At 42.7% G+C, this 23563-nt stretch overlaps 1 protein-coding gene across 3 annotated transcripts in view; it reads left to right on the top strand.

Moving 5' to 3' along the window:
- The window catches only part of LOC111233094 (glutamate receptor 4), a 105619-nt gene that overhangs the window by 41918 nt on the left and 40138 nt on the right, over positions 1-23563 (top strand). For all 3 annotated transcript variants that reach the window (XM_022760854.1, XM_022760855.1, XM_022760856.1), the window contains exons 3-6: positions 6993-7232; positions 16588-16772; positions 20728-20781; positions 22420-22578. In XM_022760854.1, coding sequence (XP_022616575.1) covers positions 6993-7232; positions 16588-16772; positions 20728-20781; positions 22420-22578 — 638 coding nt within the window. The remainder of the gene's footprint in view (positions 1-6992; positions 7233-16587; positions 16773-20727; positions 20782-22419; positions 22579-23563) is intronic.

A 23563-nucleotide genomic window follows, 5' to 3' on the forward strand; every position in this document is an offset into this window, starting at 1 on the left:
GTCAATCTGAATTTTATCTTGCACATTTTTTATTTACAATAGAAAGAAAGAAAGACACAGAGAAAAAAAAAAAAAAAATATATCAGGTTGTATATATATATGTGTGTGTGTGTGTGTGTGTGTGTGTGTGTTTTATTTATTTAGATCCCCATTAGCCGCTGTATTGTAACAGTTCAGTGACAGCAGATACATCAATACACATCCATATCATTCAAACTCACTCAGACTGTCAGACCTGTGACGCACAGCAACCAACACCAACTAACAAAACCTATCTAATACATACGATAGCTCTATTTAATAATAAAAAATAATTAAAAAAACTCTTCACAATTCAATCTGCTCAGTGACAAATGACAGATAATAAAAGTGGGATGAAATGGCTCCCTGTATTCATTTCCTGTCTTCAGATTAACATAACGACAAACAAGAAAAGTCTTATGAACAAGAACGTCACAGTGTTTTATACTATTCCTTGTGTAAAACATACAGTCTAAACTTTTTCTTTTTGTTTTCGAGCTGTATACAAAGCGCTGTTGTCCATCCGTCTCTGTTCCACGCGACTTGAGATTCCACGTATTTGCCGTAACTCAGATTCCAGTGGAGCGGCTCCCCCGGCCGCGAGCACTGGAAGCTCTTGCTCTAAAACAAGTGGTAAATAATGGAGGTTTGTTCTGTGCAGCTGAGATCGATTTATTGACGAGGCAGAGGTCGGGGGCAGTCATCATCAAACTGCCCTGTGCTGTGGGTGGGGCCTGACACCTGGGGGACTGAGGGAAAAGTGTGTCACTGGCACTAGACCGTGTCCAACCGTCCACTGATTTACACAGAGCACTGATGACAAGGCAGTTTAGCCGCCACACAAAGTCCTGCTGGACAACAGGACCACATCAGGAAAGCTTATCTTACCTTAGCGTAGCTTAGCATAGCTCAGATCAGCTCGGGGGGCTAAGTTTCACATGATTCAGAGAGAAGATGCACTTCAGCCAAATTCACTCACACGAGGTTTATTTTAGCTTGAAGTGATTTGAGTTGATTTCAAACAAGTGTTATGTAAAATGACAGGAGAGCTTCTGCTGCTCTGTTAGTGTGTCACACGCAGAATGTCTGGCCCATTGATCAGTATGAGCTGCAGTGAGTGTGTGTGTGCTCTGACCTGTTTGTGCAGTGGAGTGTGAGGCCAGCGGATGCTGTTTCAGGGTCACTGCTGGTGTGGGACTAAATGGACCAGTCCAGGAGGCCAGCCTGTCACTAGTGGCCGCCCACTCACTGTCAGTACTACTGCTGTCACATCACGACTAGGTCATACAGAGCACACTCCGTTTGATAAAGCTTGACTCTGATGGATTGCTACTATTGGCCTGTGCTGTCTCTTTGCACTGGAGCAATCCTTCTCTGGATTTTCTGTGAGGCTGTGTGTCTCAAAACACATGTGGGAAATGTCAGATCTCAGACTGAGGACAAGTCACTTTGACGTTTTTGGGAAAAAAATGTCTTTCTTTCTTTTATTCTTTCCTAGGACATTGAAAGAAGTTGTCCTGTTTTCCCACACAGAGTCCCAGAAGCTACAAACATTAGCATTAATCAGCCGGATGGTCTAACTAGTTAATGAATTATACACTGAGTTAAATATTTAACAAAGTTGAGTATTTTTTACCATTAGATCCAGTCAGTTGCACATATTTAATTATGTATTTCATTTACTTGTTTTGTGCGTGATAATAATAATAAGAGACAAACTAAAAGTGTTGAATTGGATGTAAAGAACAACATGACATCATATAACCTCACTGACTCCAGTGCTCTTACTTTAAATCCTTATATTTTGGAGAGAAACCCTCCTCCTCCTCCTCCAGAGTTTAATTTGGACTTGGCGTTGTACTGCCTCTGTCAATAAAATGAATCGACACAGACATAGTCCTGTGAAGTCTGCGTCTAATGGAAGCTCTCTGAAAGTCATAAAGTCTGTATTTGCCCCTCTGTGGTCTTGACGAATGCTGGAACTGACAGTCCGTTTCACTCCACACTTTCATCAGTCTGAAGCCTATCAGTCTGAGGTCTAGGCAAGTCCAGACCTTCGGGTTCAGCCAATGACTCGGCGTGTCTGTCACATCATTGGACAATCACTGTGTTAAAAGCTTATCCGGGAATAGAACAGTAAAAACACTTGAAACGCTCAATGTCAGTGATGTTATGACCGACCCAACGTGCAAAATGTATTTAAGCAGCATTATTTTGTCCGTTTGCAACATTTACATATCATCACATTACACTGTGAAGTCTCCAAATGTGCTACTAAACAGCTGCGTTTTGATGCATCCAGCAGACGGGAGCAAAATTAGCTTTCATGTGGAGTTGTGTTTCTGCCCAACTGACAACTGTCAGAGCAATATCCACTGCCATTATAGCTCTGTTTGGATCTCAGGTGACTCCTGAGGGAAATATGTGGCCCTTTACCCGGGAAACGCTCCGCTACATTCACCAGCTAGTCGCTAACTTCTTTTGTCGCCCGTCAGGTGCTGAGAGAAGGAACAAGGTTGATGACAGCGAAAACAGTAAAGTTTGTGGACCTTAAAACCAAAACAATGAGCTGAAAGACACTAAAAGGTTCCGCAGAGTTAAGAAAGAAATACACTTAATCAAAAATATTGAATAGTGTAGCTGCCAAACATGGCCGCCTGTCCATCCCACTGACAGCTGCTCATCCAGGACATACGCCTATAAATACAATATAATATAAATATATATATTTAAGATATTTTTTGCCTTTATTACGATAGCTGCAGTGAGAGAGTGACAGGAGAGAGAGAGAGAGAGAGAGAGAGAGAGAGAGAGAGGGGATCACATGCAGTAAAGGACCCGGGCCGCTGCAGTTAGGACTAAGCCTTAATGGTATGCGCTGCACCAGGTGAGCCACCGGGGCGTCCGCCATGTTGATTTATTTGATAAAAGATATTGCACTTAATGGCTGAAAGTGAGATAGTTGATGCAAATGCTTCTTTTGTATAAGATGTGTATGGTTGAATGTCTTTCTGGGCCAGAGGTGGTCATGTGATCCACATCCGACTTCTCTACAGCGCAGCAGTGTTTGTATCAGCCTGTCAGGTAATATCTGACATTCAGCTGGCCTCTGCTGTAAAGTGACGTTTTGTGTCTTCGCTCGGGGACGTTCGTGTTGCGTGCTAAACTGAAAAAGAAGAAACTACGCAACCTGACAGAGACGTGCGTCCTGCATGCAGACACTAAAATCTTCTCTACCTTCGTGTGCAGTGACGGACTGAATGGAAAATCCCGGTGAGCACGCTTGGAGGAAGCTGTTAGTCCTTTATGGTTTAGATGGATTCCTCCTTCATTGCTGGGGCAATCTGTTTGAATGAAATGGATAACACTCATCATTTGCCATTTGGCATGTACCCCGCCTCACTACTGTGCTGTCCACTCTGCCAGAGCTTCTCTGGGCAGAGCGGTCTCATTGGCAGCTCCGGAGTGTGCGGACGTGACCTTGAAGCAATCCTTTGTTATGATCAGAGTTGGACTGAACATACATAGTAATGAACCTTATGGAGGTGCCACATCTAAAAGGCAGCCAATCCGGACAGCTGCCTCAGGGTTTATAAACCTTATGCTGATGTTTTATGAGGCTAGAAAGATTTTTCTTTTTATTGTTCCACACCAAGAAACTTTGAGACTGTATTTAGGCAGCGAGCCTAACTCTGCGTGGTGGACGAAGACTGCACAGAGCATCCACAGTGTCTCTGGTGCTCTCTGCACCTTCCCAGGAAGAAGCCCAGACTGAAAAGATGAAAGAAGTGAGGATAATGTACAATAACATAACAAAAAGAGATAAATAAAGTTATCAGAAAATGAATAAATATCCGTAATAGATTCATTCTGAAAATATTACAACAAAAATAGCCATGCATAAACCCATACCTGCAATTTAAGACTAATGAGGCGTTCACAGTGCTCTCTGCGGCTGTTAAACCACAAACGACTAAATGCAACATGTACGGAAATACATTTACTTCCTTAAAAAAATATATAATACAGCAATACAATAAAAAAAGAAATGAAAAGATAACACCAGGATCTTACAGGAATTTCTACATGTAGAGCAGGAAAAAGGCCTTTCAGACTTTGTCATGAATCGTGTTGTTGCAGTTTCCTACCCTCGGTTATCGCTGTCACTTTTTTCCTGCAGCATGTTTTTGTAAATTTGACCACGAGTGTGCTTGAGATGAATTGCAGCGATATTATGATAATCAGTCTCACTGCTGTTGGTTTATTGGTCCTGTTTACCTGACCGACTCCAGGCGAGAGTGGCGGCAGATGGGTATTTACCAGGCAGATGTGACCACAGAGTCACTCAACATCCAACAGGACCAAACATGTCATTATATGAGATGGTGGCATTTTAAGACACGGGACCGGGAGTCGAAAATAAACTATAATTTGTTGTAGTGGTAGTTTTGTTTTTGTTGTTTTCTGTCCCCAAATATGCACAGGAGCCTGAGCCCTGGTGGGATGAAAACAGGCAGTAATTAGAGACAAACACAGCAGGGGGAGACAAAGTTTGAGCGAAAACTGTCATGTTTTTGATGTCCGACCTGCAGGTTTCCTCACATGCACGTTGATGTTTTATTCCTCAAAACGAGAGCTTCTGCATTATAGCAATGCAGCATCGACACAGAGGGTGTGGGCTGACGCAGAAGGATTCAGGGAAATGTGTGTGTGACTGTGTGTGTGTGTGTGTGTGTGTGTGTGTGTGTGTGTGTGTGTGTATTGATGTCATCCCTTCCCTTGAGGGGACATCAGTGGGCTGTGTGGATTTTCCAACCTCTGGACTCCTTTCTTGCTTGAGTGGACACTCTCTCTACCACGACTCTACCCCCTCCCAAGAGCCTTCATCCCTCAATATGGACACACACACACACACACACACACACACACACACACACACACACACACACACACACACACGTGCAAACACACTTGCAGTAAATGTAGATCACTGTGTGGTCTTCAGGGAGCAGATGTGGCCACACATGCAAACAGCAGCAGTTATTGGGTATTGTAATGCAGCGTTATCCTGGTCAAGTACAATTCTCCGGCTCCATGAACAGAGAACATTTGTAGTTACGTCTCCTCCACCCGTCACCGAGACCGACTTTAGTCATGACACGAGGAAAAGCAAACTTCAGCTGTGATATTACAACAAACCCCCGCTACAGTCTTGACTTTCCATCTCTTTTTTTTTTCTTTTTTTTTTCCCCTGATGCTGCAGGTTCCCAGCACCTCCATGTACTTTAATTGTGTGTTCAACAGAAGAAGCGTTGGCTTTCTTTCTCTCCGACTGTAGTCTTGTTTGTCTCACTGAGGGAGGAAGCTGCAGGCAGATCAGAAAAGACGCAGACTCTCTCTCTCTCTCTCTCTCCTTTTCTCTCTCTCTCTCTCTCTCTCTCTCTCTCTCTCTGTCTCTCTCTCTCTCCCCGTGTCTACAGTAGAGTACTGCACTCTGCATGGAAACAATGGGTTTGTCGTAGAGCAGCGGCCTTGTTTAACCCCCACCCCCCCCACCCTCCATTTTCCTTTAACAACAGGAACATCTTGAGCTTTTCCTTCAGTTTGCCACTCACTCTGATTCTCCCTGTACCCGGAAACTGGCAGAGGTTGCTCATTATCTTCCCTCTCTGTTGTTGTTGTTTCTTTGTGCGTGTGTGTAAAAAGTGGGCAATTATAGTACGGCTCTTGTAGACAGCCAAACCTTCCTATAATGAGGAGATCTCCTTAAGCAGGACACACTGTATGTGTGCACAGCACAGCCCGTGTAGACTTTATGCAAATTAAAAGTTTCCATTTAATTCAGAGTATGACCAATAAAACACAATAGGTGCAGGTTCAGTTTGCGCTGTTTTGATGTCATGAGGCAGCGCGGCATGAACACAATGCGTTTTGTTGATGGGGAATACGTCCTGTGCAGCGTATCTACACAACAGAAAGGGGGATGATTCAACGCGCTGCTCGGAGAGGTTGCTTCTGTTGCTGCTGTTTAAATGGGGAAAAGGAGCAGCTTTTGAGATGAAAGCGTCAGAGGAAACGGATGCGTTTGGGTTTGATCTTTGTTTACTGCATTCAGCGGTTCTCTTGAAAGGATTTAAAGTGGTAATCAGCGGGATAATGGTTTGTTTCGTTGTGTCTCCAGTCTCGGTGCTAAGCGCTAAGCGCTCATCGCTGCGGTGATTTTTTTGCACCGCGTTTTCCCAGCAAGCCATTGTCATTCAAAACAGCAAGCGTTCATCATCCATTCAGGTGCATCGCTCAAATGTGATGGCTGTCACCGCTCATATTAACAACCCGGTTCTTCCTCTATTTATCTGAAGCGAAATGGAAACATCACTTCCTGTGCGCTGGGACTAGTTTCCTGGCAGTGAGCCGAGATTTATATCATTTAAAAAATGTGTTTCTCTGGAGATGAGCTCTCATTGTGTGTGTCGTTGTTTTTGCTCCAACACAATGTAATTATCACGGGGGGAATGTGCTTAATAAAAGATAAGTTAACTGATTCACAGCCTGACAATGTCCTTGTTGTATCAGTGTGTGGATGCTTGATTTCAGAATAATAGATCAGGAAGAACTTTTTTTGTTTTTGTTTAAATAGAAAAGAGAAATACGAAAATAAAACTAATAAAACTAATATATGCTCGTATAGCGATGAACCTACTGAGATTTATCTCCAACTCTGCAGTTCCCGTCAGCTCTACCGAGTGTTTCAGTGTCCTTTGGCTCCTTGTTTTGGTCTCCAACCAACAAACTTAATCTTAATCTGCCCCCATCAGACCCATCTCCAGCTGCAGCTGCAGCAGTTTCAAATAAACCCGAACAACAGTTAGTGACTAACTTGTGAACGTAGAAGTAAATTCATTAAATAAATGACAATGGAGAAATGAAAGGACTGATTTTATTATTGTTGTTGTTGTTGTTTTCTGTTGCAGTTTGCTCCCAGTACTCCCGTGGTGTCTTCGCCATCTTCGGCCTGTACGACAAGCGCTCGGTCCACACGTTGACATCCTTCTGCAGCGCCCTGCACATCTCCCTGATCACGCCCAGCTTCCCCACCGAGGGTGAGAGCCAGTTCACCCTGCAGCTCCGGCCATCCATCCGAGGTGCGCTCCTGTCCCTCCTCGACCACTACGACTGGAACAAGTTCGTCTTCCTGTACGACACCGACCGGGGTGAGTGATGACGAGAAGCTTTTTTTGTTTGTTTTTTTTTGTTTTGGAAGGTTATGTAAAAGTTGAAGATCGTGTTCGTCATGAGCTGCACTTCAATGTGTGTCTCATCTAAATGATAACCTTCAAAACTGCTGTTCATTGATTTAAGTGAACTGTTTTTCTTTGTATTTATCCCACAAATGAAACATGCTCTCCCTCATCATGCAGCTTCCTTACATCCTCTCCACCCTGTCCTCCTCCATCTGCGGACCTTGTCGATCAATAATAACATCGCCCAACTTCCTCCCTTGCTGAGGATAAGAGGCATAATTACTGTGGCCATTAGAGGGCTTTGTCACTTCTATGTAAGCATATGTATTGACTGATGCCCTTGATTTTCATGGGAGGACAGTCTCTCTCTGTGTGTAATATGCAGATATTACACCAAAAGAAGAGACTTGTCCGGGTTGTTTTATGAGGCAAAGATATTCAGGTGTGACAGTTCGCTGGATTTTGTGCTGTGTTTTTGTAATAAATGTCATTTTAAGGAATGCAAAGTGTCCTGAGCTTCAAAATAAAACCTCCTCCACCCATTCTAAAGAGGCAAAACCACATCTATCAGATCTCTATGAGGAGGGGTATATAGTATATCCAAGTGCTCGGTCACATTTGGTGTGATGTTGCCCCCTATGTGGCAAACACAGAGGTGTAAAGGGATGTGCTTGTAAAATAATGGTTTTCTATCCACAACATATCTTGGGGCCAGCAAGTAATCAATCTTGCAGTGTAGCCGCTGTTACAAGTGTGGTGGATATTGTTGAACCTCTCTCTCTATCTGTCTCTCTCTTTTTCTGGCTCGATTCCCCTCCTCACGGACGAGGACCATGTACAGTATTTGTCTCACCTTTATGTTTCTCACGCTCTTCCTGTTTGTCTCTCTCAGTCTTTCTGGTTTGTTTTTTTTTCTTTTTCTTTCGCCCACCCAATCTTTGCCTCTCTCTCTCTCTCTCTCACCGCATACCCCCCCACCCCCCCCCCCACCCACCCTCCTCATGTCACATTTCCATTACAAGACAGAATGGATATGGGCTACTGCTTGGATCACATCTCCACATCTCACTCTCATACATTTTCCAGAAGGTAGCCATGGGTTTTCATTGTCTCTTTCTCCCTGCTGCCGTGGCGACTGCGGTGAATGTTTGAGCAGATTGGATGTATAGAGGCTGCAGAGAAGAGGGGTCGGTATCAGCGTGGCGTCCATTCAGAACAACTCATTCCCTGCCTCCTCCTCCCTTATCTCAGGTCGTACATGCTTGACTGGATAAAAAGCCTCCTCCCCTCTCAACAAAACCCACTTGTATCTGATCAAGTGTTCCTTCCAAAAAAAGACAAGTTCCCAGCTGTAAGACTGAGCTGGCCTGCAGATGAGCTGACGACACAACCGGACCGCCTCAATCTGGCATCACTACTGATTCAAGATCAGCAGATACAGCTGATTTTATGTTATGTAATATTTCAATACTTGCCTCCTGATTTGAAACAGACAGTAATTATTCTGTGGAACAGTAGACACTTGGATGCTTTCCAGGAAGCCAAATCATGTTCTAACTAGAATGGCACTCAGTAGAGCGCATACCTCCGGCCAAGGCCAAACAATCCTACGCATGTCTGTCTGGATCTTACGGATCCACGTCAAAATTGAATGGGTTCTTCCCTGGTCCATGCCCCATACCTCCACCAAATTTGGTGCAAATCGGTTCAATACTTTTAGCGTAATCCTGCTGACAGATAAACAAGGAAGGTGGAGGTAGCGATGAACAGCAATGAGCGCCGACAGTTCAACAAAAGAAAAAGAGGCATGGAGAAAAAAAAAAGCCTCACTTCCATTTCTGGTGCTTAGTTGAACAAATATGAGAGTTTGTTTTCAACATAGAAACCTAGAATATCCATGACCTTTATCAATATTTCTAGATGAAACAAAACATTGTCCGCCCCTGCCTAATATGCTGTCGGCTGTAGGCATGGACTCTACAAGACCTCTGAAGGTGTCCTGTGATAATCTAGTGCCAAGATGTTCGCAGCAGATTCCTTAAGTCCTTTAAGTTTCAAGCTGGATCCCTCAGCATCCTGTTGCGAGCTCACGGTCGTTTGGCCTTAACGTTCTGGCTCTTGTCAAAGTGGCTCAGATCTTTACACCTTCCTATTCCTCCAGCATCATCAACATGTTGACTACAAGAACCGACCGATCACTTGCTGTCTAAATATCCCAGTCCTTGACATGCGCCGTTGTTACGAGATAATCAATGTTATCACCCCTTCATCTGTTACTGGTCACGATGTTTCACAGTGCAACTTCACAACCTTTGAAAAACAGGAGCAAGAGAATTCAAACATAAAGAAACGGAGGCGGTGGTGTTTTGGGATGTGACACACAGACGCCTGTCAGAGTCGATACATTTGTAGAAACACAAGCATATCATCTGTTCCATGAGACAGATGACTGATGGATGTCTAAAACTCTGCAGAGATGCTTTGAAAATGGTGTCAGTGTGTGTTGCCCTTTAGTCTGCAGTGTGTTCCTGTGTCTGAGAGCTTGGGCTGTCACTTTTTATTTGAAATTTTTAGATACTGGAAAAAGAAAAATGTGGCAAAAGAACAATTCAATCTGTAATGATCTGTTTGAAATCAAAGTTCTCAGCGTATAAGCACAGGTTTGTCTGTCTGGCCCAGTGAGTAATGGGATATTGTTTTTCTCTTTTTGCGAAAACAAAATAAGAGAGAACGAGCGTGCGTTCCGGTATATAGTAATCACAACACCAAACTGTGTGGATTTTGTATCTGACATCCTAGATTTCTCTGTTCCTCCACAGCCTTCCCTTCATGAATAAAGGTCAAGTACTTTTGTTTTAAACATAACTCCCCCTCACTCATGTGAGCCAGTGGACACACCCTGTATGAAAGATTTTACCTGGCTCTACCTCTATACCCCCCTCCTTACGTTATTTAATCCTGCAGTTATATAAATAAGGAGACAGCCAATCAATATTCCTGTGCAAAGTGAGGAGGGATCATATCGTGACTAGATGACTAATAGATAGACAAACGAGGGGGGTCTCATTAATATTTGATCCTGAATAAGACGAGGCAAATGTTATCCTTGTTGAGCCTTACATGATAAAGTTTACACCTGATACTGATGTGAAGTTTTCATTCTGTGTGAAATCCCGCTGAACTGTGATCCAGACTGCAGGATCTGACTTTTTATTTTGTATGAGCAGCAGTCCCTCTGAGAGAGAGAGAGCTCTGTCCGTGGTGCTGAAAATCAGGCGGCAGCTCGTCTTAACATACTGATCGCTGATGTTGTGGGCTCTGTGGAAGCTGCTGTCATACTAACAGTGGGGAAACGCTGGCTGTCAAGTCTATGACACACTGAATACAACTTAGCAACAACTTAAAACACGAGCGGCTAACCATGGGTACTGATACCACTTATGGTTGAATGAAATGTAATACTGATGACTTGAAGAGTTTATGTTTGCTTGTAGATACCTAATTTTGTTAGTTTTGTTTACTTTACAGTTTAGCATTTAAAGTCAATTATTTTCCAGGGGAATACATTCATGTTTGTCATACATATATTTAGTAATTTATTGTTTTTGAAAATCAGTCTTCCGGTCAGTTTTTCTCATCCTCCTCCACATTATGTCTTACTCATGTCTTATACAATTTCCTTGAGTGTCATTTACTCATTCATTTCCCCCACCAGCTTCAGCTGATCAGTGGAAATCTGTTCTGCTGCCTGGCACAGCATGAAAGCAAATCTCTGCACAGACATTATTCAAAACCCTAAAAATCAAGAGGCCTTCTTCCTGCAATGGGCTAGAGAGGCAGAGTGTAAATGACGACTCAGTATTACTGTATGAGCTCAGGCACCGCCCTCAGACTTGTTGTTTTTTATACTACACACTCTGTCATTTAATAATAAGCAAGTAGTGGTGTAAGAGTGTGCCCAGTCGGAAGAGGTAGACTTGCATATTTTAAAATATTGTCATGAGGTGTTCTGTCTTTGTTAGAGGGTTTGAATGTGTGTGTGTGTGTGTGTGTGTGTGTGTGTGTGTGTGTGTGTGTGCGCATGACAGCGGTGCTTTTCAGAAGGCTTTTGGGTGCAGGCTGCAGCACTTTAGCCTGAGGATTTTTTTCACACACAGGACCAGGCATTCATCCAGTATTGACTATAATGTAGAATCAGCCCACGCATGGCTGAGCTCAGTCAATGAGCGCCAGTCTGATTCCCTGCATCAAAGCACCAGAGATATAAGGGGCTGGATACTGTAGCTCTGTGTGTGTGTGTGTGTGCGTGTGTGTGTGCATGCCTCTGCGTGGTTATAGTGAGTGCTTTTCCCATTAGCTTTCCTAGATTTCTCACAAATGCAGACACATTCACACAGAGGAGAGAAAAAATAAAAGGTCACAGATTAAAATACAAAAAGAATCCAGGAAATGTTTTAAAAGAGAGAATGAAAGGAGAGGAGGAAATGGGCAAAAAAAGATTAGAATACAAATAACATGAGTTACAAAATTAATCCAGGAAGTGTTTTGAGGAGGAGATGAGACAAGAGGAGAGGAGGAAACAGGGAGGGGAGAGGTGATACAAGGAAAGGATTGGGGTAGAAAAAGGAGAGGAAATGGAGGAGAGGAGAGGAAACACGAACAGAAGGGAGGGAATGAGCGAGAGGAAAAGAGGGGAGGAAACAAGGAGGAAGTAATGGGAGAGAGGAGAGGAAACAAGATGAGGAAATGAGGAAAGGAGAAGAAAGAGGGGGAGAGGAATACAAGGAGAGTCAAGAGAATAAACAAGAGAGGAGAAAACAATAGGAGAGGAGAGAAAACAAGTAGAAGAAAAGAGCATGAAAAATGAGGAGAGGAGTCGAGGAGGAAGTGAAAATAAGAGCAGGGAGCAGGAAGCAGATGGACTGGTAGCAGCAGTGTGTACAGGCCATGATGAATGGCTCTTTTTAAAAGTGTAAGTCTCTCTGTGCTCTCTGGAGAGGAAGAGGTGAAAGGAAAAGGGACGGTGGAGGCTCAGCAGTCAGACACTGACAATGTGCATCACAGTGGAGGGTAAAGACGGGACAACAGGAAGGGAGAGATGAAGCAGAGGCACAAACTGCACACCCCAGCCCAGATGTGCACTCTGTGTGCTTTCCTCTCCACACGCTGCAGCTGCTTCCATCTAGTGTCCGGCTCTGGCCCAATCAGCACAACATGCGTTAGCGTCAGTCTGCACACTGGCCTGTGGCTGTGTCTTTGACGCTGATGCTTATTGCGGCTGGCTGCTGCTCCACATACAGCCCCGGGGCTACACATTTATCAGCTGGTAATCAGCTGGCCGTTTGCACACTGTGCTTGCCTGGGCAGCCGCCGCCGCCGCAGCTTTCTGTCCGTACACTGTGTGGACCAGGCAGCGCATAGGACATGATGGAATATCAACATCATCATTGTTAATTACTGTACAGTCAACTTACTCCAGCTGCTGATTTACATCTGGCAGGACAGTGTCAATTTTGGCTCCTGACTTTGGTATAGCTTCAGTTTTAATCTCTTTATAGAAACTAGTTTTAGTCACTATTTATTTATAAATAAATAAAATATTATTATTATTATTATTATTATTATTATTATATTTAATAATCATATGACAAAGCAAAAATTACACATAACATTTATAAGAACAGGGTGGCCACCTTATGGGGGATCTTTTCAAAAGCAGTTAGTATCAAGCAAATAAAAATAAAGAAAATAAATAAATAAATAAAAGAACATATATCGATTTACACTTACACTAAAGCAGGAAAAATAAAATGAAGCCACCTGGGTTACAACAATCCTCTGGCCATGACTGAAGGGATGTCTGGTCCAAAATAAGTTACGAACAGGTCCCAAATTTTCAGATGAACGTTGTTGTTGTTTTTTTTATTGTGATAAGTGTCAGATCTGTTCGTGTGTGACTCTGTGCCAGTTAGCTTAACGTTGGTTCCTTATCTGTGATCCGACATCAACACCCAGGAATTCATGCCAGGTTTATTAGAATTTTGTGACAAGATCACAAACAGTGAGTGAGGCTCCCAGCCTCTATTTCACATGTGGGACACGATGCGGAGGAGTCTGCCTTCAACTTTCTGTGCTGACTGAGGGATCTACTCTGTGTGTGTTTTAGTCACATGTCCGTGGTTTGATTAGTTTTAGTTCCAGTCAGAGGTTTTCAAAGTCTGACACAGTAACTTGTGTTAGAGTGAAGTTTGCCAAACTCTCTCCAAGGGTTATTGCTAGAATTAATAATATTTTAATTACACTTTTATTTATAATACTTTGTTGTAATACTAAAGCTAACTAGCTCGAAACTGCAGTACAAGAACAGCACTCCTTCTGTATTTCATCCACTGGTCTTTAAGCATCATAAAGTTCATGCAGCCATCACACACTTAGGCCTGTTATATTTAAAACCCTTTTACAGGTTTCGACAAATCAGATGGAAACATTAAAGGTCAGCTAAAGAAAATCAGGAGCATTAGCATCAGCATTAGCGTACTCTACGTAGCTACAGCTAATAACAACTGTCAGTGACAGTCATTGTGTCTGTCAACAAGCTCCACAGTTGTCAGCTATAAATCCGAAGCCTGCTTTTGTTTACGTTCGAGTGAAATGGAAAAACAATAGTTTCAGAAATGACTGTACGATTCCAAGTGACAAATCTGCCACTGCCATTATCATAAACAGATTATTTTTCAATGCAAGAACGAGACGCTTGACAGGCTGAACAATAGTCACTACAGAGGACGGGGCCACATGATACGAAATATATTGTTAATACAATTTTGGACTTTCTGAAAAGAATGAAATTCATCATCGAGGCTCCTCGTAACAAACTTTTACTCTGCAGTCCGGTGTCAAACTGGGATAAAATCTATAACATACAGTTCAACGCAAAACCAAAAAGGATAGCAAGACACCACTGTAATGACATAAAGTACGGTTTCACACCACAACACACTAACAGCTGCTCATTTGTAGCTGAAACAGCTTCAGTCAATACAGTCAATAGCTGCAAAGTAGCTGCAGCTTCCACAGGGAGTCGTTTTTAGTCCAGTCCGCGGCTCAGCCCGGCTGACCCTGCACACACTCCGTCCTTTTCATTATGTGGAATTTGTCAGAGGCCATGTGCAAAAGCTTTAAAGATTATTCTCAAGCAATAAGAAGAGACACTTTGAATCAGATTTATGTAGCAGCTTCTATCAGTCTGCGGTCCCTGGGCAGGAAGACACAAACACTGCAAAGTAAATGTTAAGATAAGAAAATAAAGCGTGTTCACACCTGGAGAACTGAAGACGCTGAATGTCTTGAAAGGAGGCCTAGTCGTTTTTTTTTTTTTCTGTTTAGTTTTTTCCTTCTGGGAAAATAAATCCTCACCGTCATTGACAAGTTGTTCCAAAGTCCAGGGACAATAAAAATATAGATTTTCGCCTTTCAGAAACTAATATCAGTCATTCCAGAGGAGAAATCATGTCAGATGGAAGAGACCGAGCTGTTTGTTCCACAGCCAGTTGAAATACCCAGTGAACACGGGTTTCCTGGGTATTTCATGTAAGTTGATGAAGGAGAAAATAAGCAAGGATATGAATTAATAATAATAATTTATGCTCGGCGTAAGTTGAACATCATTAACCAATCATGTAAAATCACTTCCTGTTTGCAGAGCAGTAAGTCTGTACCATATGGGGAAGTGTGGCTTCTTCCTGTAGGAGTAACTGAAGGCATCCTCACATGATACAGTACGTGTGTGTGTGTGTGTGTGTGTGTGTGTGTGTGTGTGTGTGTGTGTCGCCTCAACCAGCAGTCCCTCCTGGCACCGACATCCCTCTAATGGGGAGCAAGGGGCTGGGGAGGGGATCGAGGAGGTGGAGAGGGAGCCGGGTTGCCAGAGCACAGGTTAATCCACTAATTGGGAGCAAAGGGAGACGGGTTGCCAGATTGTGATGGCCACCAGGAGGGGCCGTTTAAGGGGGACATCTGTTCCTGCTGGAGAACAGCCGCCCTCACAGCTCCCTAGTTTCCTCTCTGACACTCATCTTCTTTATACACAAACCTGACAGAGAGCCCCCCCCCCCCCCTTCCTCACTAGAGTCGAGTGGCACATCCAACTCGTGGAGATGAGCCTGTTTCCCTGACTGGACCAACCGCCAGGATCCGGTTGGAAAAGAATAAAAGCTTTAGAGGAGTTTGCATGAGTGCAGTTCCTTTACAATGGGAAAGAGTTTGTCTTGCCAGGCGTGTTGTGTCAACTGAAGCCAGTTCACTATTTCAACCAGCAATTATGAGCAGTGTGTTTCGCCCAATGTGGTATATTTCAGCCAGGACAATATCAGCCTCAGTTTAACCAGCAAACATATTCAGGAGCTGTAACACCGGAGCAGCGGAAAAAAAAGCATTCAGAAAGCACATACTGTTATTATGGTAATAGAAAATGTTTACATCGTTTGAATGCGTATCAAAAAAAATACAGTGATAACCGTGGGATACACGGGATATGTAAAATATTTTCAAAACAGTTTCACAAATGTTTTATGGCGAAGAAAAAGTCATTCAACCCATCTGTGAGGCCACATAGAGACACACGATGAATACTGACTGAAAAACTGTTTGCTAAAAAACTCCTTAAAGAAATTCAGGAAACTAGTGAGATGTACAGAAAAAGAAAAATGCTTGTTATTCCTTACTTGTTTGTTGGCACCTGACAAAACTCACAAACTAAAACTTTATTGATATTTGTCGTCTTGTGTTTGTGATATCTTGCAAACTAACAAACAAACAGGACTAAATACACAACAATCTTAACCATCACTGTTTTGTTTTTAATGGTCTGTGCCACAGGGTTTCCTTACTGTCTACCTCTGCACATAAAGAAGACACTACTTCCTGCACTGACATTGATTGTAGATTGTGAGGTGTTGAACCGTCCAATATGGACGCACTTCCTAGAAATACCTGGCTGTTGTTAACAGAGGTAATTATTGGGCTTAAGTAAAGAGAAGGTGTTTTTCTTTCTTTCGTTTTCAGGGGAAATATCCACCGCATTTGTTTCTGTTGAGGAGGTGGAGACGGCCAAAGACAACACTAAGTAAACAAAGATAACGATCATTGGGAGTGAGCTGATCTTTCCCACACCGGTGGACAGCACATGAATGGAACATTAGTTTCCATAAAATGATTAACATTGAAACCATTGAAACCAGATACAGATTCCTGTGTGTTGTACTAAATGAAGCCGTTCCCCCTCCTTCCCTTGACGTGTCCTGTCCCGTGTGTCTGACTGTTACAGGATACGCCATCCTGCAGGCCATCATGGAGAAGGCGGGACAGAACAACTGGCAGGTCAGCGCCATCTGCGTGGAGAACTTCAACGACGCCAACTACCGACGACTGTTGGAGGATCTGGACCGGAGGCAGGAGAAGAAGTTTGTGATCGACCTCGAGGCCGAAAGACTGCAGAACATGCTGGAACAGGTGATGCCACCGTGACATCAGCATTTTCATTATTTCACCTGTTCAAAAGAAGCACGGCGATCAGTTAAGATCCGATGCAGAAACCTTCCCAGAGCTATCAGACCGACAAACATGCAAGTCTTAATGTTCATGTTAATGCAGCGACACTGCGGATCAAATAAAGGTGCAATATTTCACCTAAAAGAAGTAGAAGATTTCAGCTTTTAACATGATTTCACAGGGTGTGAACACGGCAACAACATAGAAGCTCCAAAGTGGCACCGTAATGATTGCCACCTGGCTGAGAGCTCGGCGGACTTTACACGGTGCTTTGTGTACTGTAGGTCCAGGCAGAAACATCCTCATAAAGTAGATTTGTGTTGGCTGATCTGGGTTTTTGGCTTCATTGGTTTGTTAGCTTGCCAACTAAGCGAGGCCATAAAAAGCCCAGTATTATGTGTCAGCTACCCAACATGTGGAGTGCTAATGTTAATGGCGTTTAATGGTCTATTCCATACGGCTGAGACGATTCAGCAACGAAGTGAAAATTGTAAATCTGTAGTATGGCCGGCTGGTAAATGACGAGTCACCTGAGACATTAAAAGAATACTATGGATTATTATAACTTGCATTTTATTTTGAAGGTCACTGCCATTGTTCCTATCGATGCTAAAAAAACAAAACAAAAACAAAAACGTACCCACCAAAGTAAAGTGCTGAGATCTCCGAACATGTGGAGCAACAAGTAAGCGGTGAAATGATCATACATGTTGTGAACCAGCGGTTCTCAAAGTGGGGTCCGGGGACCCCCAAGGGTCCTTGAGGGGTTCATGGGGGTCCCAGCCAAAAGAGGAGTAAATTATTTTCATTTAAATTCCATCCATAAGCAACATAATGACAGAGCATATGACTATTTATGTCACGGGTTTCAAACACTTTCTGTAATAAAACATCTAAAAGTGGAGGAGGACGTGGGACAAAATCTCTTTAAACGAGGGTCCGTGGTCTAATTTGTGTCACTTTAGGGTCCGTGAAGTGAGAAAGTCTGAGAGCCACTGTTGGACACAACCCAAGATGTAGTTTTTGTTTGAATTTTTTTTTATCTGTAGGGTTATTTTTGTAGTTTTATTCGTGTTGGTTATGACGACGCCTACATTACTGAGCTGATTTCTCATTCTGAGTTAGTGCTTCACACTCAATGTTTGTTTCACTGGGTTTTTTTTTTTAATGTTTGTGCTAATTAGAAAAGTTTTGAACTCAAAACAGTCTGTTCTGATCTCCGGTGGTGTTATTTGGCATAAACACACTCAGAATATGTTGTGCGTCTTCCTCCTCCTCCTCCTCCTCCCGCTCCTCTTCATCCCTTCATCCCTCCATCTTTCCCTGGAGCTACTGGTGTCTCTGTAATTGTTCAATTATTCAGGAAATCTCCACTCTGACATCTGTCATAGTTCTAACAATTTACGTCGCGGATGTGTGTGTGTGTTTGTGTGTGTGTAAATCCCTTTCCCCCGCAGAGCAGCAGACATCCCGCTCCATCCTCGCTTGATGCCAGTACACAGAACATCTCTCAAGTAGACGTGATGGACTCTGTCAGATTTAGAGCTTGTGGGATGATGCACTGTTTTGTGCAGCGGTGGTCAGAAATGCTGCCAAAGATGCAAACATCTCTTTTATCCTGCGTTCGTTCTAACCGTCTCCCTGTTCATATTTACATGGTGCCAAATAATTCTGATCCAGGACAAGGATTTGAATTCATAACTGCTTCATTAGCTGCTTATTCACTGCACCATCAGAACATATCAGGGCCTATAAAGCAACCAGGCGTTACTTTGGACGTCGGAGCGTGAAGTATCTGAATGCAAACCTGCTTCATTTACACATGGAAATGTAATTTGCTGACAGCTAATTTGCAAGTTGTGCAAACTGTGTCATAGCTGCTAATTAACAAAGGACTGAAGACTTACAGGTTTAAAGTTACAATTATAATTAAAAAAATAAATAAATAAAATGAATAAAAAAAGTGCAGGAAAGGTCAAAGTGAACTACAGTTTCTGTTTCAGACTTAAATGTATCGACAATTTAACATAACAACAAGTCACTTTTACTTTAAAGGGCCAGTGTGGAGGATTTAGTGGCATCTAGTGGTGAGGTTGCAGATTGCAACCGTCTGAATCCCCCTCCCCTCACCCCGTCTCCCTTTCCAAACATGTAGGTGAACCTCCGCTGGCATGAAAACCCTGCTCTCCAGAGCCAGTGCTTAGCTTGTCCATTCAGGGCTACTGTAGAAACGTGGCAGTGCAACATGGCGGGCTCTGCTAAATACATAGATATGAAGGACTCATTTAAGGCTAACAGGTTATTATACACTGATGAAAACATGATTATAAATACTATATTCCATTTCTGCCAATAGATCCTCCTGAATCCCACACACCGGTCGTTGTCTGAGGCTGAATTGATTGTCATCAACAAAATGAGTTTATTAATCCATGAGACACTGAGAAAGAGCCAGTTTGAAGTTTCTGAGGAGATTCTTCTCGTCTATTAAAAAGGATTTTTTCCCCTCACAGTGCGGAGTAAAGGAGGTAAAAACAAAACAAAACCAAAATGAAAACTGGTACGACCATAATAATGATCATTCCGGCACTCCCCTCCTTTAATTTTCAATTTTCATCCACGCCAGCTGCACAGAATTAAATGAGCCATTCAAGGCCTGTGCACTGCTGGATATTATAAAAACAGGCAGCAGAATCTCTGTCTGATGATATTTGTTTGGTGATTCACTGCGATAAGTGGGGTGCAAGTGTCCCTCGCTCTCGCGTTAGGCATTTATTAAGATTTAAAATCCATCAGCCTGTGAGAGGAAGAGAAAACACTCACTTTTCCTGTTAGTCATTAAACCTCTAAACCTTCCTCTGCGTTGTTTTCCCACGTAAAGGTCCCGTCACGTCTGAAAAAGACCGTTACAGAACATCTCCTCACCGACAGACAGACGGATGAATTCCATGTCGGAAAAGTGCTCAAGTAGTTGAAGTTTGTGGATTTTTAACAACCACAAATGATGCAGTATACGATGGTCAGTAAACTACAACCTGTGTTTGCTTTGTGACAATAGAGCAGGTAAAGAAGTGAACACGTCCTTCGAGGTAACTTCACACCTTTTGATTTTTATGTCTCTTTCAGTTTTAAGTTCCAGACCCTAAACGCAGCACCAGAATTAAAAAAAATAAATCATCCTTACTCCTCCACAGACATCACGGTGAATGGGTTTTTGATTGGAGCTACTTTCGACTAAAGCAGCAGTCCCAATGAAAACTGTTGGATAAACCGACTCTTTAATACGAGCTAATTAACTCGCTGAATCTCCAGCCTCTCAGTAGTGGATGCTGATCTCTCCTACAGGTTTCATGATGATCTTCAGATTGATATAACGGGTGTGTTTTGTTATTTTTGCTTCTGTTTTAATCTTGGATATTGCAGCTGTGAGCGACACTGACACTGACACAACCTGATGCTCAGGTCTTCACATCAGTGAAGCTGTTGGGGAGCTGATATCAATCCAAGCCTTTTTTCTGAGGGATTGTTTTTTTTTTTTTTAGGATTAATTCATGCCCTTATTAACCGGATGTCCAGTGGGATTTCCCGGCAGATGTCAGCTTTCAAAATCAGTTTATATCACCGTGATGCAGCTCTGTTCTCGTACTTGTGTGTGTGTGTGTGTGTTTTGTGTGGGAGTGTCGGGAAGCGTTGTCGTGTCCCTGAAAGCGTGAAGTGTTTACCTCCTCAGTGAGACGCTGACACGACCGCCTGTTCATTTGTTTGGACGTCCGATCTTCTACAGATTAAACCCTGACGGTCCCACCGTGTCAGGACGCGCACGCTCGCCTGCCATACGCATCATTTCAAGTAATTAACGTGTGCTGTGCTGTGATCCAGTCAGATTAACATTGATCTTTGCTCCGCCTCCTCGCAGATCGTCAGCGTCGGGAAACACGTCAAAGGCTACCATTACATCATGGCCAACCTGGTGAGAGAAAATCACACCTCTTCACATGGTGTCCTTGTCTGTTCCTGTCTTTCTTTTCATCATTGTCTGTCTTCACCCCCATCTCTCTCTCTCTCTCTCTCTCTCTCTCTCTCTCTCTCGCCTTCACAGGCCTTTGTTCAGACAATGTTGTGTTATTGATCTGTAGACTGTGGCCTGGCTGTGGGAGCAGACTACACTTACCCAACCACACCGCCAACACTGGCATCACCAACATGGAGAGCAAAGACAGGCTGTAATAGTTTGAATTGTATAAGCGACAGAATACCTGACTGTGAAATCTAATGGCCACAGAGCACAGGACACCAGAGTTAAATGTAAACAGCACTGCAACATTTCACCTTGACGGTTAATTTCAAATTGTGCAATTTCAAAAACCTAATATTTTCCTTCTGCGTCACAAGCTCAGATAAAAAAAAAAAAACTTCACCCGATAAACGTTAAAGCAACATTTTAGTGTTTCTCTTATTGTTACGTCACGGTGCAACGTGTGACTTACACTTAATGTGTGACGTGGAAACTTGAAGTCTGCAGTGCACATACACAGAGAGTGGAAGCAGGAGACGTTAGTCAGTGAATTTTAACCATGTCATTAATCTTTTTTGGTGGAAAAATCTAATTATAATTCCAAGCAGAGTATTTTTTCATGTCCTGAAACATGTCTGGAGCCGATCTTGAAGTGTTCAATAGTGGATGAATTTCACAGTTGAGTATTCAGTTGCTTATGTCACTAGAGGCAGGCTGAAAATAAACCGAAATAAAACATCAGCTTTTCTTGTTGTTAAGTTATAGTAAACTCTTTGGGATTTTTGCACCATCAGTTCGACAAATCAAACAATTTCAGTATGTCACTTTGCGCTCTGGGAAATTGGGATGGACGTGTTTTTATAGACTAATTGATAATTTACGATTAATTGATAATGAAAATAATTTCTACACTAAATAATGAAAGTTTCATTTCACATCAACCTTCCCTTCTTTTATTTATCCTCCCACCTCCATCTGTTATATGATGAAAAGCAGCAGAATCTGCTTTATAAATACATTTTCATAAATTATTGATGTCACTCTCCTCAGGAACCTGATTAGAAAATACTAAATTCGCAATCAGGAACTTGAATTTTCATCCATAGAAAACTGAAGATCAGGACTAAGTAGCATTTAGACACAAACTCATTCAATTCAATTTAATAAACTTTATTTGTCCCCAGGGGGCAACAAAACACAAAAATACACAACGATGCAACGTACAAAGCAATAAACAATGGTGCAAAAATAAAAGCTGTAATATTAAAATGAGAAAGACAGTAACAATAACAACACGTATATGTTATAAATAACTGACACATTTTGATAAGAATTTGGCCGATAGTCCTAGTGCAATAAAAACTATGTTATATATCTACAGTATAATGTGCAGAGGTGCATATATATGAGAGCTATATGAGGTGTATGGAGACAGGACATTGCATGTACAGTAAATAAATGTACTGTAGTTCAGTGGCAGCTGCTGCTAAAATGTAAATCAAAGTAGCTGCTGCACTTCATTGTAAATTCTGTAACTTCTCTCCATCTCTGGATTCAGACCATGACCGCTCTCTCCCCTCTCTGCCCCTGAAGGGTTTTAAGGACATCAACCTGGAGCGCTTCATGCACGGTGGAGCCAACGTGACGGGCTTCCAGCTGGTCGACTTCAGCAACCCCATGGTCATCAAACTGATGCAGCGCTGGAACAAGCTGGATCAGAGGGAGTATCCCGGCTCGGACGCCCCACCCAAGGTATGACCTGTCAAAGTCAGATGAAAACAGATCAGACCAGCAGTGCAACACAACATTTATCTTGTTTTGTTCTTGTTTTTGGTGATGTGGTACTCGAGCTGTGTGTAAAGACTCTCCTGAAGACTCGTTGGTGGTGGATTCGGAGGAGCTGGCGAGCTATGCTGTCACAAAATCAAATCCACAAAACACATATAAAGCAAAAAAAAAAAAGAAGATTTTTTACAAAGGATTCTTTCCTTCTCACATCAAAAAAAAGTTGGTGTTCAGAAGCCAACTGTGAAGTCTCAGATGTGAGATTTAAAGCAAGTTTCAAATGTTTCTGCAGTTTGATTTTTCAGACTGTGGTGAAATGAACTGAATCCAACAGCTACCTGTTGGGCTGTGCCACCAAACAACTACGGCTCATTAGATCCCCTGGTAAAATAAATGAGTAGCTGGATGCTCCAGAATCTCCTTCAGTTAAACAAAGGACAAAACTGAAGTTATTGTCTTTGAAGCCGAGGAAGAAAGACTCAAAAGTCAGCGCTCACTGAAAAGTAAAAATCAAGCTAGAAACCTTTGGTGTTATCTCAGATTCAAACCTGAATTTCAGCAGTCACATTAAATCAATAATATAATCGACCTTCAGTCAGAGACTCGATGTCAAAAAGCTCGAGAGAAACTTGCACATGCGTTTATCTCCTGCAGGCTGGACCACTGCAGTGGTGCTGTTTACAGGTCTGTCTGAGACAGCAGTCACACAGCCGATCCAGGGTTGTAACAAAAAGCTCAGCTCCTAACTCCAGCTCTCAGATCACTTCATTGGTCACCAGTCTCTCAAAGAATTAACTTTAAAATCCTACGACTGGCCCATAAATCACTGCACAGCTTAGGTCCGACCTGCTGAACCAGTATGAGGCTTGTAGACGGATCAGGTCGGCTGGTGCAGGAATACTGGTTCCAAAGGTTAAAACTAAATATATTAAAACTGAATTATATTTGTAAT

This window comes from Seriola dumerili, unplaced genomic scaffold, assembly GCF_002260705.1.
Source record: "Seriola dumerili isolate Sdu_G_001 unplaced genomic scaffold, Sdu_1.0 BDQW01000367.1, whole genome shotgun sequence".
NCBI classification, from domain to species: Eukaryota; Metazoa; Chordata; class Actinopteri; order Carangiformes; family Carangidae; genus Seriola; species Seriola dumerili.